Consider the following 17141-nt stretch of genomic DNA (forward strand, 5'->3'; position numbering starts at 1 on the left):
ATGTCTTTCACCCACATTGCAAAGACATACACACACACACACACACACACACACACACACACACACACACACACACACACACACACACACACACACACACACACACACACACACACACAATATTCTTCACAAGGATAAAGTATATCCACAGAAGCTTATGTAATCTTGTTTCCTACTTGGCTAAGTGCTGTGGTCATTTCATTATATAAAAGTCAACTTAAAAAGGATGCCACATAGCAGTTAACATCTATTGTATGTTGATCTTAAACAAAAACAAAACACTGTGGCGATATTTGCAGACTTTACTGAGGTTTTGATTGCAGTTTGTGGCACAAATAAACTAAAGAATGAACAAGGAAAACAACAAGTTTTCCAGACTCAAAATCATTAGGCTTTTCGATACAATAAAGATTTCTGTCAGGAAGTGAATTATGCCTCAAAAACAGCCCCCTAAATATACTTATACTTTCTCTTCAAACTCCCAATGAATACATACAAAAACGAATGCATGAGGATGCCTTCTGAAACTGGGTTGGCATGGGGGTATTGCACACTACCTACGGAAACAAGGGATATAAACATGACATGAAAGCAAACCCCTTGCAATGGAAACTCACCACATGAGGATATTGGTTTGCCAACTGTCCATTCCTCACTCATTTTCCACTGGTGCAAAGGAGCTCATTTGTGTCTGTGTGTTGTTAATGGCAGACTTGTTCTAATGAGATGGAGCACTTTGGGACAGATGCTGAGGTTTGAAGCGGCTCCTCTTTGAGAGAGAGAGACACGCTCCACATGCAGAGAGTGCCATCTAGAGCCCTCAGAGGAACATCACTGAGCTTCTCACTGACAAAGACACACACACATACACGCACGCACGCACGCACACACACACACACACACACACACACAATGTCTGGATGGAGACTGATGAACTGGCACAAAGGATGATGATCAGCTTTCGTGTGGGCCAGGGGGGCAGGTCCAGGGTGACAGCCTGACTCCATGCCTCTCATGTGGGTTTTGTGGCAGCTCAGTGGTCCCCCCCCCTCCCCCTGATGGATAGGGGAAATGAGGCAAATGACCCTGTTCCTCCCGTCTCTCAGAGCTGCCCTGCGGCTAGGGAGTATCTCTATGGCCTGGTTCCATTTGCATCCCTGGGCCCCTGCCCACTATGTGTGTAAGGGTGTGAGTATGCGTGTATGCACTGTGTATCTATGTGTGTTTGTGTTTGTGTGTGTGTGTGTGTGTGTGTGTGTGTGTGTGTGTGTGTGTGTGTGTGTGTGTGTGTGTATGAACGAGTGTGAGAGCCCACCTCTCCCCTCTTTGGCTGGACCTGTCGGAGCCAGACCCCTGCATGTCTCTGTAGTGCTGTTCAGTACTACTTCCGCTGGCAAGGCCCAACATTTCCCAGCCTCTGCAGTTTTCCCGCAGTGCCGTGGTTTTCAACAAGATGTGGTTTTCACTGTCACAACATCCTGGCACATACGCTAATGCTCAGCGAATAAACAACCAGCCAAGGATCGGCCTCTGCTGTTTTTTGACTCAAGCATGAGAATCTTGAGACTTCTTCCCAAAAGCCTCAAAGGAGCAGTATTATATCAGAGGCCTATTTTTAAGGGACGGACATCCTTTCTATCTGCCCAGAGAGCTGTGGCTAAGCTGCGGGCAACAGCCGAGCGATGCTTGCCCCTGTTCAATGTTAATCATTATTATAATATGAAACGCATGACTCAGCGCTCAGGTTGCGTGTTTTTTCCAGACCAGGGAGATAATGGAAGACGTTTTAAAAAAGGGGTGGCTAAACTGGGTTCGGGCTTTTGTTCCAACCAAGCTGTATCACGGCTGACTCAACTAATCAATAAGTCTTGATTGAAGACTATGAACAGATGATCGAACCTGAAGCACACTGTCCCTCGCGGTGCTTAAACTATTCAAATAGGGACAGATACAATAAACATTTGACACATTGTATTATCAACAGTCAGACGCGTTGCACCATCATGCTTTATCCTGCGCTAACAGCCAGCATCAGTCCCTAGATGGGTGAGATTGGCAAATGGACTCTCCTTGCTGTTTTTGAATGAAGGAGGTTCTGGCTGGAGCAGGTTTGCCAGAACCAGGCTCCAGAGGCTTTGTCAATGACAGGACTGTTTTCACTAAGACTGGATCTTGGAACCGGTTGTGAGCAAGTGAGACATAATTGCTCTCTCATGTTCTTTCAGCAATAGGACAAACAGACAAGACACAGGAAGAGGGAGACATTGATACGACTTCAGTTACAGTACAGATGTCTTTGCGATGGTTTGGGTTGCAGATAGTACACAAAGCCCTGCCACTCAGGATAAACATAATAAACACGTAATAAATATACATTAAATTATTCCAAATGTAAGTTGGCGTATGTGAACAAGGCAAGAAGCAAGGCAGACCCATGCAGAGAAGCTCAAAGGCTTCGCCATAGCAATAAAAACGTAAACAACCTCTTCGACCATAGAGGTTGATATCAAAGGAGAACGCTGACTTATCCGACATGGCAAATAAGCGAACAGAATTGAAGGCAACTTCAAAGGGCTTAATTTCGCCCTGCAATCACACTGTAAACCTTTAGTCAGTACAGGGAATGAGGCATTGCTCATCTCTACAGAGAGAGTGTGAAATGCGGTGTGCGTCCCGTCCATGCGGAGTGTCAATATCTCGTTTCCAGACACGGGTCGAAATGGTCACTGATTTTTTTTTTTGCAATTAGTGGAGAGGCGAGTATTACAAGGAGCCACTTTAGACAATAGGGACGCACCCCAGGTTATGGCCCACATTAAGAGTATGGAGCAGGGGAGGAAAAGAGGGGCTGCGGGGGCCTCTGATGGGTTGAGATCCACATCAATCATCCATCACAAGAAAAGGCGGGCCCTGTCCAGGTCTCGTGGAGCAGGAAGTTCTTAATGGACTCGGGGAGCGGTAGAGAGGGGATATGTTTCAGCTGATGTTTTCCCAATGTTCTGCGGATCCCAATCCGGCACAGGTGGGTCAGCTTCTGAGGACACTCTGGGAGAAGAGCAGGGAGACCCTGTTAGCAGCAGCAGTTCCAGAAGGTCATATAGCCTGACTACATGAGCACAAACCACACTCACATTTCAACAGAATTCTCTTTTTCTCACATGACCATGTTCTGTGACCACTAAAGCACATATTGTCAGAGTGCCGTAGAGACGGCAACATTCAAATGATTGAGGACATATGATATCATGGCTCATTGGAGAAGATACCAATCAATCATGTGATTAATCTATTCCTAAACTCCTCCTGTGGTGCGTGGGAGCACACCATACCCTACACATACCCCTACCAACACCATACCCTACATATACCCCTACCCCCTTACTCACCCCTACCAACACCATACCCTACACATACCACTACCCCCCCTACTCACCCCTACCAACACCACCCCCTACACATACCCCTACCCCCGCTAAGTGCTAGGAAACATGCTTTATAAACGCAATTCATCATCATCATCGTCATTATTATCATCATCATCATTATTATCATCATCATCAACATTATAATCTTCATCATCATCATCAGCAGCAGCCCCGCCACACCACTCACTCCTGGCCTCCTGGTAGACCTTCAGGGCCTCTGGGTTCACCCTGGCCCTGCCTGTGGCCTCCGGGTCAGGCTCCTCCCAGGGCACCAGCCCCGGGTCGGCCCCATGGTCCAGCAGCAGGCTGATGAACGCCTCCTCACAGCCGTGCCGCAGCGCCGCGTCCAGCAGGCAGGAGGCCAGGCCCCGCCCCAGCGCCTCCGGGCTCACCGGCCCGTTGAAGTTGTAGTCGGGCTGGGCGCCGGCCTGCAGCAGCAGGTGGAAGCAGCGGAGGTGGTGGTAGGCGGAGCAGATGTAAAGAGGGCACACCACCAGTGTGTTGAGGGTGCGGGCGCTGACCAGGGGCCGCCGGCCCAGCTGGTGGTCCACGTCCACGTCGGCGTTGAACCTGGAGAGGTGGTGGGGGGGAGGGGCGTGGGTAACTGGTTTGTGATAGATAGCGACATCTTCATGTTCACATCATGTTCATAGCACAACATACAGTAGTCATGTACTGTAGTAGACTGTTGAACTGAAAGTCAGATAATAAGATAGTAACGTTTAACCCCCCCCCCATAACTAACTGCTATAACAGCACAACTGACCTGTCAAGGCCTGACAGCTACGCCTGGTGAAAACACACATGGGCAAATATACCATAAAGTACAACTACATTACATTAAAGTACAAAAGTCTGACTATCATCACATGACATCATGCCAACCACACAAGCCAGCCATCAGGTCAAGGCAACAAAGCAGTTGAATGATCCATGAAAATCACACACTCATGTCTTTCTGGCTGATCCCTCCACGCCCCGTGGCCTCTCCTCACCTGATGAGCTCCTGCAGCATGTCTACCCTGCCCACCCGCGCCGCGTGGTAGACGGGGGTGCTGCGGTGATGCCGGCTACCGTTTGGGTCAGCGCCGGCCTCCAGCAGGATCTGAACACAGTCCAGGTGTCCGTTGACCACCGCCACGTAGAGCGCCGTCTGCCCCTTCACGTCCACCAGGTCCACCTCGGCGCCCTGGCTGATCAGGTAGCGGACGCACACGGCGTGGCCCGCTGTGGCGGCGATGCGCAGAGGGGTGCAGGGCAGCCAGCCACAGCACCACACCGACTTCTCGTTGATACGCCTGGAAGGCATGGAAGAGGGGGGCGATTATTGTTGCACTACATATTATTATTGTTGCACTATATATTATTTTTGTTGCACTATATCTTATTATTGTTGCACTATATATTATGTTACCCATACAGCTCATATGCTGCTACACTGCTCATACTGTAACTATTTATTCTGCTATAATGCTACTGTTACTCATATACTGCTATACTGCACTGCTATATTATACTGCTTATATTATACTATATTATACTGCACTACTACTGATCATATATTGCACTACCTGTAAATACTGTTCATTGCACTTTCTGCTATTTTGCACTTCTGGTTAGACGCTAACTGCATTTCGTTGTCTCTGTACTTGTACTCTGCACAATGACAATAAAGTTGAATCTAATCTAATCTAATCTAATCTAATCTAATCTAATGTTGGTCTTCTGTGGCTCAGTTGGTAGAGCATGGCGCTAACATGGCGCTAACTCACTGTTTGAAGCTGTCCTCCTGCAGGAGGTCCCGCAGGGTGTCCAGGTCTCCCACATACGCAGCATTGTGGAGCCTCATGTCCTCACCCTCCTCCAGTGACTTGTCATTGAACTGCTCCTGAAGCCATTCCTTCAGGTTACGGCCTGGGGGAGAGAAAGAGCACAGCTGAAACTCCCTATACAGTATGCTTAGTGCTATATAGCTCTCTCTCTCTCTCTATATATATATATATGGTTTTCAATGGAGAAATATGCTTTTTGGCAACAGCCATGTGCCTACAGTTCTCCCCATGGCCACATGGTATAGCCTCTTCAAAATCTCTCTGCAGGACTGCTCCCCTTGGTTATTACACAAGTGGAATAAAGAACAGTAGCAGACTTATTCCCACTTGTGTAATAACAGAAATATCCAATGTATGTAACAGCATGTTAATATGTTGTTTCAGAGTTTTACAGTAATTAAAGACAATGTTTATACAGAATGACATAGTACACAGGTAGAGGCAAATGTGTGACCACTGACCAGTACAAACATTCACGCACGTAAAATAATAATAATAATAATAATAATAATAATAATAATAATACATTCATAATGACTTCATAATGTCTTGACAGCGAGCAACCCACAATCTTGATATAGTGAAAGATAATATTAATACAATACCAATACTATGTCTCTCTTGGACTGATGAGAAGATGTTTGGGCAATTGCGCACGTTTACGCAAACGCTTTCTAGTTGCTCGAGTCAAAAGCACTTAAAAACGGCAGATATGCTGTCGGCCTGCATGTCCTCCCTCATGATTAGCTATTAATGTAAACATTCAACCTGTAAGGGATGTTTACCTGCAGCTGTGCTGCTGGGTAAGTCCGAAACGGTGATAAGGGGATAGCCGCCACTGGGTGGGTCGTCAACCTCGCCCCCTGCGTCTCCGCCGTCCGCCATTTCACCCTTCTTAACCGTGTACAATGTAGCACGGGGTCTACTTGAATTAGCACCACAACACACAAGTGGATCTAAGACCTTGTTGTCCTAAACTACTTTTTCCTAACGTTTATCATGTCATTATGGACTTCATAACAGCGCAGCAGCCATCTCTCACGTCTTTTACGCCACTTCCTGTTCCTTAGAATCATTTAAAGCCACAGTCTGGGAGATCTCCAGACATTTCCAAAAATTAATATGATGGATATAACTCATAAATACCTTATTGAGAGTAGAACAACGGGTTTACTGTAGGCTATCATAACCAAAGCAATAAGAACCCATCACTCCATTATCTAGGCTTTGTAGACTAAACAATGAATGTAAATCTTGAAATTATAAAGTAAGGCATTGAGCTTTACATGAATTACCTTGTCATAGACAGGAGAGAACCATCAACTCCAAAGGCAATCAGCATCAATAGCCAGGGCAGTGTGTGGAGGAGAACAATAGTACCTTGGTACAATAATAGAGAGCGAATTGAACTTTGGAGCAAACTGTGTATACTAATAAACCAATAAATTGCTATTAATAGCCTGTCTGAACAGTATTCGAAATATTTGGGAGTTGTTAACGTCTATGGCTGAGAATGGACTCTTTCATAGATGCGAGGAGCCAGAGGCTCAGATCAAGGTGGAGGACCTGCCCTGGAGCTGAGAGTGAGTTGGATGGTCGGAGGCAGCACTGCCTGGAGTGTTTATCTGTGGTGGGTGACTTGACTCTGCCGCTGTTGGAGGTTTACGTCGGGGACTGGGAGGCGTGCAGGCATGGCTTATTGCTGCCTGACGACAGCTGAACCGTGGACACTGGGCTGCGGGCTCTAAAAATAAACATGGAGGCCAGGTGTCACTCTGAAAGGACTGGACCGTGGGGACACAGAAACCCCAGCTTTATAAACACTGGTCTACTCAACAGTGGAAAAAAGGATACATCAGTCAAAGGCAATTATCTCTTTGAAAAGGCAATGCTTTATGTCAGGAATGCCATTTGTAAAATAGTTTTAGTCATGACATGTAATACTTACGCATTTTAGTACGGATGTTAAGTATAAAGGTAAAATGTAAACACGGTACAGTTAATCAAATTTAAGTTACTGTTAAAGTGCAGTATTAGTAGGCAAGGTAGTATGATTGAAGGTTGGTGGTCTGATGGGTGTGTTAGGGGCCCTCTCACCAAATTAAGTTACTCATTACTGAAAGCAAACCGTTCTGAGGCTCAGTGACCAAACACTTGAGATGAATTGACTCAGCCCTTTCTAAAGGTGAAGAGGCAGCCATTTCCCAACCCCACACGTGGCACAAGTCACTTGAAGCTTGTCTTGGGCACGGCAGGGGAGTTGACTCTCTATCTTGAGCCTCCCTCCAGGAAGACAAACGCAGATGGAGAATGGAGCCGTGACTGTGTGCACAGGGATGCCTGCACTAATCCAACTGTTCAGATTGCAGCCAGGCTTTGCTTAAAGCAGGTGCCCCTAAACCCTGACCTCTATCACAAATGCCCAGCCCAAACTTCGCTTAATAGGGGTTTAAGGGCTTCTTAATGCTTTATGTGTGTGTTGCAGCTGTTTCATTGCTTGCCAAAAAAACTTTTTTTTTTTTTTTTTTTTTTAATAAAGACCTTTTATGAAAATTAAAATGTCTTGGTTATGTCACTCTGGGCCTGCCTTCAAAGGATTGGGGGTCTCCTTGTGAGCGTGACTCTGCTGTGCCAGACACCACAAGGACTTTGTGTGAACTTGTCAAAAACACAAACTCAAGTCATTCATCATTTTGCTTATAATGCAACACGAGCTATCCAGAGCACTCATTAAGATGCCATTATAATGTTTACCTCACGTAAGCAAAGGGTTTACAGTATTCCCCAGACTATACTCACTCAATCACAGGCATTTGCTTCTTCTTGTGCTATGCAAAATAATTCAAAGGACATGGAAGCTATTTTATTGAAATGTAACCATTTATTTCACTCCACTACAAAAATTAAAGTCATTTGTGAACTATGATACAGACTCAAAATATACATAATATACAGTTAAAAGAGCAACTGTGAATATGGTACAAATAGTTTACAGTGTAAAATGGTCCTTCCTTAAAAATGTATGGAAATTACTCTCATTTAAAGAACTAACAGTTCAGAAATGGGCCCTGCAGGAATTTCAGCTGTAAAATGTTTCCCTGTACAACTTGTTTTGAAATACAATATATATTCATGTTTATGTTTGAAGTAATATCTAATAATACTGGTATGAAATGATGGATTACAGTTTTTATGTACAGTATTACATTCACTTTTAACTGTAAAAAAAGTTAAATAACTATGTAAATGTCATGAATGGTTTCTATCCAATTCCCCAAAAAGATGTTGTCGGGTTATCATTGTCTTATAAACCTGGACTGTGGTGTGTTTCTTTCACACTTTAATTCCTATTGACTATGTAGTATAACCTCTAGTGCAATTTGCCAAGCTAAGTATGCTTCAACTCCAAAAATCATTCAGACATTTGTTTTCATCACAATTCATACGTATATCTAAACAATTGCCATAAAAAAAACCACCAAAAAAACATTTCATGTCCACTAGGTGGGGATAAAAACAAGTTGTGTTATTTCAATTGTTTTTATTTTATAATTCAAGTACCATAATATCTTGAAATGTGGGCGAGTTAAACTCAAACAGTACAAGATGTTTCAATATACAGTACAAGTTGGGCACGTGTATTTCGAATCATCCTCGTCAAATGAGTAGGACCTACTTTCGTTTACCATTTAGGTCTTCAATTTAGCAAAAAATAGGTATTTCTGAAAGGGACATACAGACTTCACAGTCGCTCTGTCTATGAGTGGACCAGATTTTTCTTTAAACAGCGTATTCTCTACCTCTCCTATTCTCAAAGTGCAGTGGTGCATGACTCGTAGAACATTAAAACTGCTAATGACGTGCCTATGCTCTGACGCAGGCGTCAGATCTATTGCTTTTTACAGGCCTTGTAGAGGTTTGGGTAAACAACATTGGTGACAGATGAGACTAGGTTTATATATATATATATCCCAGATGTATTCAGCGATAGTAGGCCCTTATGGTTGGATTGATAGGTGTGCTTTATCAGTCCAGTGGAACAAAGTCCAGGATTTGTAAGCGTAACTTAAAATCCGACCCGAATCTCATAACGCAGATCTGGTTAGAATGTCAAAAACAAAGAGGAAACTAATTACGTTATTTAAATGTGTTTGTATGTGTCAATCCCCTTCAAATGCAGCACTGTAACCAAATCAACTTACAGTAAGGTGTGTCCCTTTCTCTTCAACTGAAAAAGAGCCCTGACAGTAACTGCCATTTAGAGCCTATGGAATGTTAGTTTGTGTGTGTGTGTGTGTGTGTGTGTGTGTGTATGTACGTATGTATGTATTCGCTAGTTCCACAAAGGCACCATGAAAGAAAAGGGGGGGGGGGGCATTTGGGTACCAAGGGCCATGACCTTCCATGACGCCCATTGAAAGTGCAGTTTGTGACCACCCCCACCCCCCCCCCCCCCTCCCATCTCCCAGAAGGATGTTACAACTGTTACTATAAGGTAAGAAGCAGGCTCTCCCTTAATGCTCAGTGGGATGGGTTTTGTATTTGGACCTTGACCTCTCCCTCAAGGTCGTGAGGAGAAGTTGATGCTGGACACCATCTTCTGGATCTTGTCCTCGTTCTTCAGGATGTTGGACTTGACGGCACAGATCTTGTCCTGCTGGTCCCTGATCAACTGTTCCAGCTCCACCAGCTCAGCCTTCAGCGGCTCCACGGCACTGTCCGTCACTCTGAAACACACACACACACACACACACACACACACACACACACACACACACACACACACACACACACACACACACACACACACACACACACACACACACACACACACACACACACACACACACACACACACACACACACACACACACACACACACACACACACACACACACACACACACACACACACACACAAGTTTGCGTATGTATCAGTTGGTCGCACCAGATCACCCGCATGGAATTGCGATGTCATGATCATATTTTGTCTAATCAAAGAATAGGCGATGTAGCATGTAATGCGTTTCTGTATGCGTTTGTATAGTAAGACCATTGAAATCAGAAGAGGCATGTTTAGCACACACATAGCACAAAGCTTAGTCTGGAGCCCTGCGCATGCATGGATGTGTTCTTGAAGCAGGACCTAGAGTATGAGTGCTCTCTGTACTGCAAGTGTGTGTGTATGTATTGACTTTGAGTCTTGTACATCTGATTTTGTGTATGCTCCTTTTTCTGTCTGTCTGTCTGTCTGCCTGTCTGTCTGTCTGCCTGCGTCCTTTACCTCTGCTCCTGCAGCAGGGCCTGTGCATGCTCCTTGTTCTCCCTCCTCCAGGTGTGCAGCTCGTTGGTCATGGCGTCCATGTCCTCCTGGATGTAGTCCATGATCTTGCCCAGGGGCAGGGCGCTGCGGCACACCGTCTGGATGGACGAGCGCAGGCGCTCCATCTCCCTGGACACCAGGTCCCGCTCCTTCTTACGGGCCGCCTCAGACACCAAGGTCTGGGCCTGGCAGGGGAGAGAGGGATGGAGGGAGAAGGAGAGAAAGAAAGAAAGAAAGAAATAGAGAGAGAGAGATAGAGATAGAAAGCAGAGAGATACACTGTTACAGTTTATGAGATGGTCAGGGGAGGGCACACAACACAAGCACGCAAAACAAGCAGCGTGCACACACACACACACACACACACACACACACACCTGCCAGGAGAGGCTCCTTCAACTAAAAGATTTCAACCCTCTTGCAGAATTCTACACTTGCCAGCTGAGTATCAAATGCAGAGAGCCAGCGCAGGGCTGCAGTTAGTGGTTTAAGATCTCAAGGCTAAAAATGTTAGGCAGGAATTATACAAACCTAGCTGTGTATATAAAGATCAAAAGGCATGGCTGAATTGTGCTGGCTAATGTGGGGGGACTGGCTGGCTGGTGAAGGCCTCCTCTGTATGGTATGTGGTTGGGGGGTCCTGCTATGCTATGCCCCAGTCACCCCTCAGCCCCTGGATGGGAGGGGAGGGCTTTCCCTGGGCACAGTGAGGCCCAGGGATGTTTACTCAGCTGGGTTCTGCAGGCCAGTGTGTGTGTGTGTGTGTGTGTGTGCGAGGGGGGCAATGAAAAAGAGCTAGGCCTGTCTGGCCGGGTGCCACTGCCACACACACAAGACACACACAAGACACACACGACACCCACCCACACTCCTGGACTTAAAACCCTTGTTTATTTTAGTAACAGGCTGTGGCAGTGAAGTTATTTTACTACAGTATTCGGTAACAACTACTTCACTTATGTCCCCTTTCAAGTTCAACTCCTGAGCCAATTTGTGTCATTCTGCTCCCAGATGGGAACACCTGCTTTCACGAGGCAGGAGAAATCACACTCCGGCTACATGACAGTGTAAACTAACCAACAACTTCCCCTTCAAAACAGACCAACTGTCAGACTGACTAGGCATCAGTCTGGTGGGTAGGGGCCAAAATTCCCCACGTTGAACGTAGCGAGTGCCACATTCATCATGAGCTAGCCTCTTATCATTTAGCTCTTAAAACCAGACAAACAACATCAATAATGACAGTGTAGGAACGCCGCTTAACTAGAAAAGAACTTCACGATGCAGAAAACACATCAAATGTCAACGATGCTGCCTTCCTCTAGGAAGCTAGCAATTATTTTTTTTTAAAAAGTCCTATGCCTTTTTTTTGTTTTTTTCCTCCCTCTGTGGTCAGCAAAGTGTGCGAAGATTGAAATGTCTAATGGCCGTCCGCGTGGTGGGTGGCTTTCCCCCCCTCGGCCCACCCCAACGCGGCGCCTTCACAAGCGCTCTGTGGCTCATTCGTCCCGCCGGGCCGTGGCCAGCGGAAGCCCCCCGACGGGGGTAGGGCTTCGCTCTGTTTGCCATCCTCTTGCACTGCTCCTCGCCCCGTTGGAAAACCTGGAGTGAAAACACGGTCAAACCCTGGTCTGCATGCGTCGCCGTCCGTCCGCTTGGACATAAATCACTCCTTTATAGGGCGCCTCTGTCAGGGGCTACAAGCCCAGTGTGCTCCTAGTTTTCCTCTTTTTCCCCCCCGACCCAAGAAAAATATTTGTTTTGAGTGCGGAGGCTGGAGGGGGGGGGGGGGGGGGCGGGGGGGTTAGGGGGTGAGGAAGGGGGTGCAGATTTTCCCATTAGCTCAGCCAGTGGCGGTGGAGCGGAGAGCCTGGACGGTGTTCCTCGGAGCAGGTGGCTCTCAGGGAGCTGGGAGCGTATGTCATCAATCCCTCTCCTCCCCGTTTCTCCCATTGTTTACACGGAGACAATATTCAAATCAACATCAGTCCCCAGCTTTCTAGCATGTTATCTATAGCTTTGTTCCAGCAAAGAATATGCAGTGAAACAAAACTGTAGTATCACTGTGTCGTAAGTGATGTCGTAGTGCACAGTTTCATCCCGAGTCAAAATTGTACACACAGCTGTGGTGTACATGACTTCAAAAAGGTGCGTTCTTGTAGCAATGCTTGCAGTAAGAGTTGTTTGTTTGTTTTTTTTACTTGTCCTGAAAACCTTTCTAGATGAGGACATGAGTTTAAAGCCGAATCTAAGCTCCAAACAGACCCGCTGGCTTGACTTCAGGCTGTGCTGCAATGTGGAATTCATCCCGCCCTCTCATGCCTAATTAGCTTAATGAGGAAATGCATGCAAAAACGCATGATTTATTTGTTGGTAATAGGGACCCGGTGAGGGGGAGAATAATAATAGTCTTCAAAGTAGGCTTCGACAAGAAAAATGGGTAGCATGCATGAAACCTGCTAGAGAGCCCACCAACCTCTTGGCCATCATTAATTAAAGCAACATAAATGTTGGCACCGCCGGACTACTTCAGGATGAGGTATCGGCTTACGTAATGATGTAAATGAGCCACTTCATCAACTTCAATTATCGGTCAGACGAAACGATCGCGTCGACAAATGTACAAACCTCACACGCCAACGTTGTGACGAGTAAGCGGTTTCCGTAGTGAGCGGCCCGTCACGCACAGGCGGCAAATTACAGTGTCAGCATCGAGTCAGGTGGGAGGCAGGCAGTGGGCATACGGTTTCCTCCAATTTCCCGAGACTTGACGTCTCAGTGGTTATGAGTGACTTTCCTCCTCTTCTTCTCGCCATACTTTTTTGAAAGAAATGACCCAGGTGAACAGAAGTGTCCTGGAGGGCTCCTGCAGTATTGCTGTAAACAATTCGGTTCACTCCGATCAGCACAGACTAAGAAAAGGATACGAAGAGAGGACACCACATTAGACTTTTGGGACACATTTCGAGACACTATCCCTTCCAAAGGCCCCTACCATGTGTCCCCAGAGAGGGTCTCTGAGGCGGGCCAAGGAGAAAAGCATTACAGGATGAGGATTAGTTCAGGAGGTTTCCTCTCTTTTTCGGAGAAAGACATCCAAACGTCCAGCCAGATCATAAAAATAGCTGGGAGTCAGCGAGGTGAGGAGAGAGGCTGAGGGCCAGGAAGGTCACAGGATGTTGGGGTCAGTGTAGCTCCCGCTGAGCTCCCTAAACAGTGCCGATGACTGAAAAGGTGGAACCCCAATGAACAAGAACGGGACAGGGACAGGGACAAATGGATGATTACAATGTGACTTTAGAACAACAACACTATTTAATGAGAGGTTCAGCACTATCTCAGAAAGTTAGAACTGCCAAGACCAGGTCAAGTCGCAACGGACTGGTCAGAGCACCTTGAGGAGAATGCAATGTTAAAAGGTCTTCACTCAGGTCAACAAGTCTTCAGGTCAGTCAGCAGATAGTTCCCCGAAAGCGTTGCCATTCTGCTTGAATATTAATGCACTTTCTGCAAAGGCAATATGGCTAATGGAATGCTGCGAGTCATTTCCTTACATTTCCACCAAAAAAAAAAAGTGGATGTTTATGAAGACGCAGGCCTGGAGGCAGGAGTATTTATTTTCCTGCCGATTCTGCCGAGAGTATTCTGGCCTTTCTCCTCCGTGACTCTCACTCAACAGCCATCCATTTGTGTGCCACAGGGTTTATTTATACGTTGCAAACCTTCATCAAGGCTAATTTGATGGGGTAAGAAAAGGGAGAAAGGGTATAAAAAAAAAAATCTTAGGAAAACGCAGCTGCTACGAGGGGCCAATTCTGTCTAAATAAAAAGACGCCCTCCGAGAAGTATCTTACAATAATATACAAGTGTTCTGGGGGGTCATGGGGAAGGTCGTCCCCATAAATATACAGCAAATTCTTCAGTCACACACTGTGTGGTGGGATATGGCAAAATACAAGTGCTCAGACTGGCCAAAAAGCCTTTTTATTTACACCCGTTCAGCAATGTGGTGAAAAAGCAGTGGTATTAACAATAGCAAAACTGCTTCAGGGAGGAGGAAAAGAAAACATACAGAAGTTATGACATGGATAGAATTGTGAATTTCCAAAATGCTCATAAAAGGCTCCAAAGTCAAGCAAAATGTTGCTTGCTTATTAAATGGGGGAGAAGTTCAACCATGAATCAAAGGATTAGAAACTCATTCCTGAGCGGGGTGTTTGAGAAGCGTGAGTGTTAAAGAATGAATCAGGCCTTTTGTAATTTCAGACCTGTCACGCCAGGGGACGAGGAAGCTCAATATTTACATTTTTTTAAACCCTCCATGTTTCACCGTGATTACAAGAGACAAACGTCTCCATTACAATGACCCCCTCAACACTTTCATGGAAGGGGGGGGGGGGGGGGGGGGGTGTCCTGTTCGGACTGCAGGGCACCCCACATACCCATTAGATGCAAAAAGGGCCTAGAATCCTGAAAATTGATGAGACTGCATTAAGTCAATTAGGAGGGACCTGTGTGCTGTGCTCAGGTTGCACCAGAGCCCAGCACGTCGGGGGCGGGGGAATCTTGCTTGATTATTTGGAAACCGAGGGAATCCAGTCTGATTACTTTGAAACGAAGAATACAGGGAAAGAGAGACCGCAGCACAATCTGAAGTTGGGCGGGGGAGCCCTCCGAAAGCCAGCTGGGAATGGGCTCCATAACCTCGGGGCTAGATGTGTGTCGGAGCTGGAAGACTGGAGCCTGGCGCATGCCAGGGGGAGCCCAGAGATCGTTCTCCCCGCTCATCAGCAGCTGGGCTGGGACGACCTCGCCGGAGAGAGGGATGAGGGCTGGGGCTGGAAAAGGAGGAGGAGAGGGGGTGGTCGACAGGGCCTTTCTGCATGAACGACGGCAGAAAACACAGCATCCATCAGAGTCGGGCGGTCAGCTGGGCAGGGAGAGCACGCTTCAGCAGCGAGGACCACCCAAAAGAGCCGGCATATGTTACACCACACCACTGGAGCACGGACAAGAGACCTTCACACTGATTCACTGTCCAAATATTGACTGTAGGAGCTCTCTCAGGCCAATAAACAGGCTCTGGGGAGGAGGTGAGGGACAACAATAATGCTGTCACGTCAAGAGTGGAAGTCATCTTCAGAGTCACAAAAAATTCGGTTCACAACAATTTATGGTCGAAGCACGAGGGAGTAGGAGGCGACATTTTGTATCCAAGCCACACAAATGCTCCAATGACACCAGGAGAATTAGAAAATCTCAGATTAATTCATCTTAACTGGAAAGCAAGAAGCATATTGGTGCCAAGACTGGTGTTTTGATAATCTTGTGACCTACCCTGCTCGAGAGAGATAATAAAGAGCACATTCTATTAGATGAAACATGCTATAAAAACGAGCCTCCCTAACTTTTACTCAAGTTGTGGAATTTTTTGCAATAACATTTTAGAAGATCATAATAAAAAAGCACGTCCAAGCTATACTAAAATGTGCATATTGCCAGTAGTAAAAGCACGCACATTTCACCATTGTATCTCCTCTTGAGCTGGTGAGTCAGATTTTCGTCTGAAAATAGACTTTCATGAGTGATTTAAATAGATTTCCCATTAATCATCTATTTCTGTGTCAAAGCCATAATTTTCAAGAGACAGCACAGATGTAGAGGGACAAAACAAATAAATCTTGGTAGATGCTTAAAAAACTGGTTCTTATGGCATTGCACTAGACAGGCGTAACTCAGCAGTGTTTTAGAAAGCACACATTTACGTTAAAGCCATGGCAGAACCTTTTCTTGGTCAAAAACACAAATGTGAGACCGAATGAAACTGAAAACCCTCAAGCGCTTTGAGGTGTCTCGCTGATATCATCTGTGAGGTCACGCTTGTTTTGCTGTTGTTTCTCCAGCTCTGCTGAAGACATTTTCATTGGGTTTCATGGCCTCGCAATTACACTCCTCCACTCCATTTGCAAGAGACTTTCTTTAGCAGGCTGTATGCTGTGAGCTTTGTTTGAAAACCCACATCTCCAAGGTATTGAATTACCAGAAATAGAGGTGTGTGCACGGATCATGAGATATCAAAACACAAGGTTTTAACACCGTAGTTAGGGCTGTCACTGCATTGCCCTCTAGTGGGGATCAATGTAACAACAACCTCTGAACATCAACGACATGTTACCTGATCTTTTGACTTTGGAGACGATGGTGATGATTCAAAGTCTTTCTTCGTTTCAAGGATTCTTTTAACCAGCCCACCTGTAAGGAAATTACATGGGATTTCCAAATGATTCCAAGTGTAGGTAAATTAAATAAATTACACTTCCAAAACCATGCAGAGATAACTTTTCCCAGTGCCTGCAGTAAAAACAATGCACCCTGAACAATGTTACGCTGCAATAATATTTGTAAAGGATGTAAGCAGCATGTGCCAGTGCTAACATCTTTTTATCTGCTTCTTAGACAAGTAAAAACAGAGGGGCAAATATCAGGGCTGCCAGGTTTCACACCGGCAATGTTGTGAACAATCATGCTATGAAGACTTGATTGACTCCTCACCATGCTTCTC

General features: G+C 45.9%; 2 protein-coding genes across 2 annotated transcripts in view; both read right to left on the reverse strand.

The window, feature by feature from the left end:
- Positions 1–2135: 2135 nt before the first annotated feature.
- asb1 (ankyrin repeat and SOCS box containing 1) lies at positions 2136–6284 on the reverse strand. The gene is made up of 5 exons (XM_083682559.1): positions 6043–6284; positions 5198–5339; positions 4421–4723; positions 3613–3995; positions 2136–3045 (listed from the first exon to the last, which is right to left on the reverse strand). The coding sequence occupies exons 1-5, from the start codon at positions 6140–6142 to the stop codon at positions 2885–2887; spliced, it is 1089 nt and encodes a 362-aa protein (XP_083538685.1). The 5' UTR covers positions 6143–6284; the 3' UTR covers positions 2136–2884.
- A 3499-nt stretch (positions 6285–9783) lies between these two features.
- traf3ip1 (TNF receptor-associated factor 3 interacting protein 1) overlaps positions 9784–17141 on the reverse strand; it is a 20093-nt gene continuing 12735 nt past the window's right edge. Inside the window, exons 12-15 of the mRNA XM_083682543.1 lie at positions 17132–17141; positions 16755–16831; positions 10541–10764; positions 9784–9984 (exon numbers count right to left, since the gene is read on the reverse strand). The exon at positions 17132–17141 is cut by the window's right edge and continues 27 nt beyond it. Coding sequence (XP_083538669.1) covers positions 9819–9984; positions 10541–10764; positions 16755–16831; positions 17132–17141 — 477 coding nt within the window. The 3' untranslated portion in view covers positions 9784–9818. The remainder of the gene's footprint in view (positions 9985–10540; positions 10765–16754; positions 16832–17131) is intronic.

Source organism: Argentina silus (assembly GCF_951799395.1).
Source record: "Argentina silus genome assembly, chromosome: 12".
Taxonomy (NCBI): domain Eukaryota; kingdom Metazoa; phylum Chordata; class Actinopteri; order Argentiniformes; family Argentinidae; genus Argentina; species Argentina silus.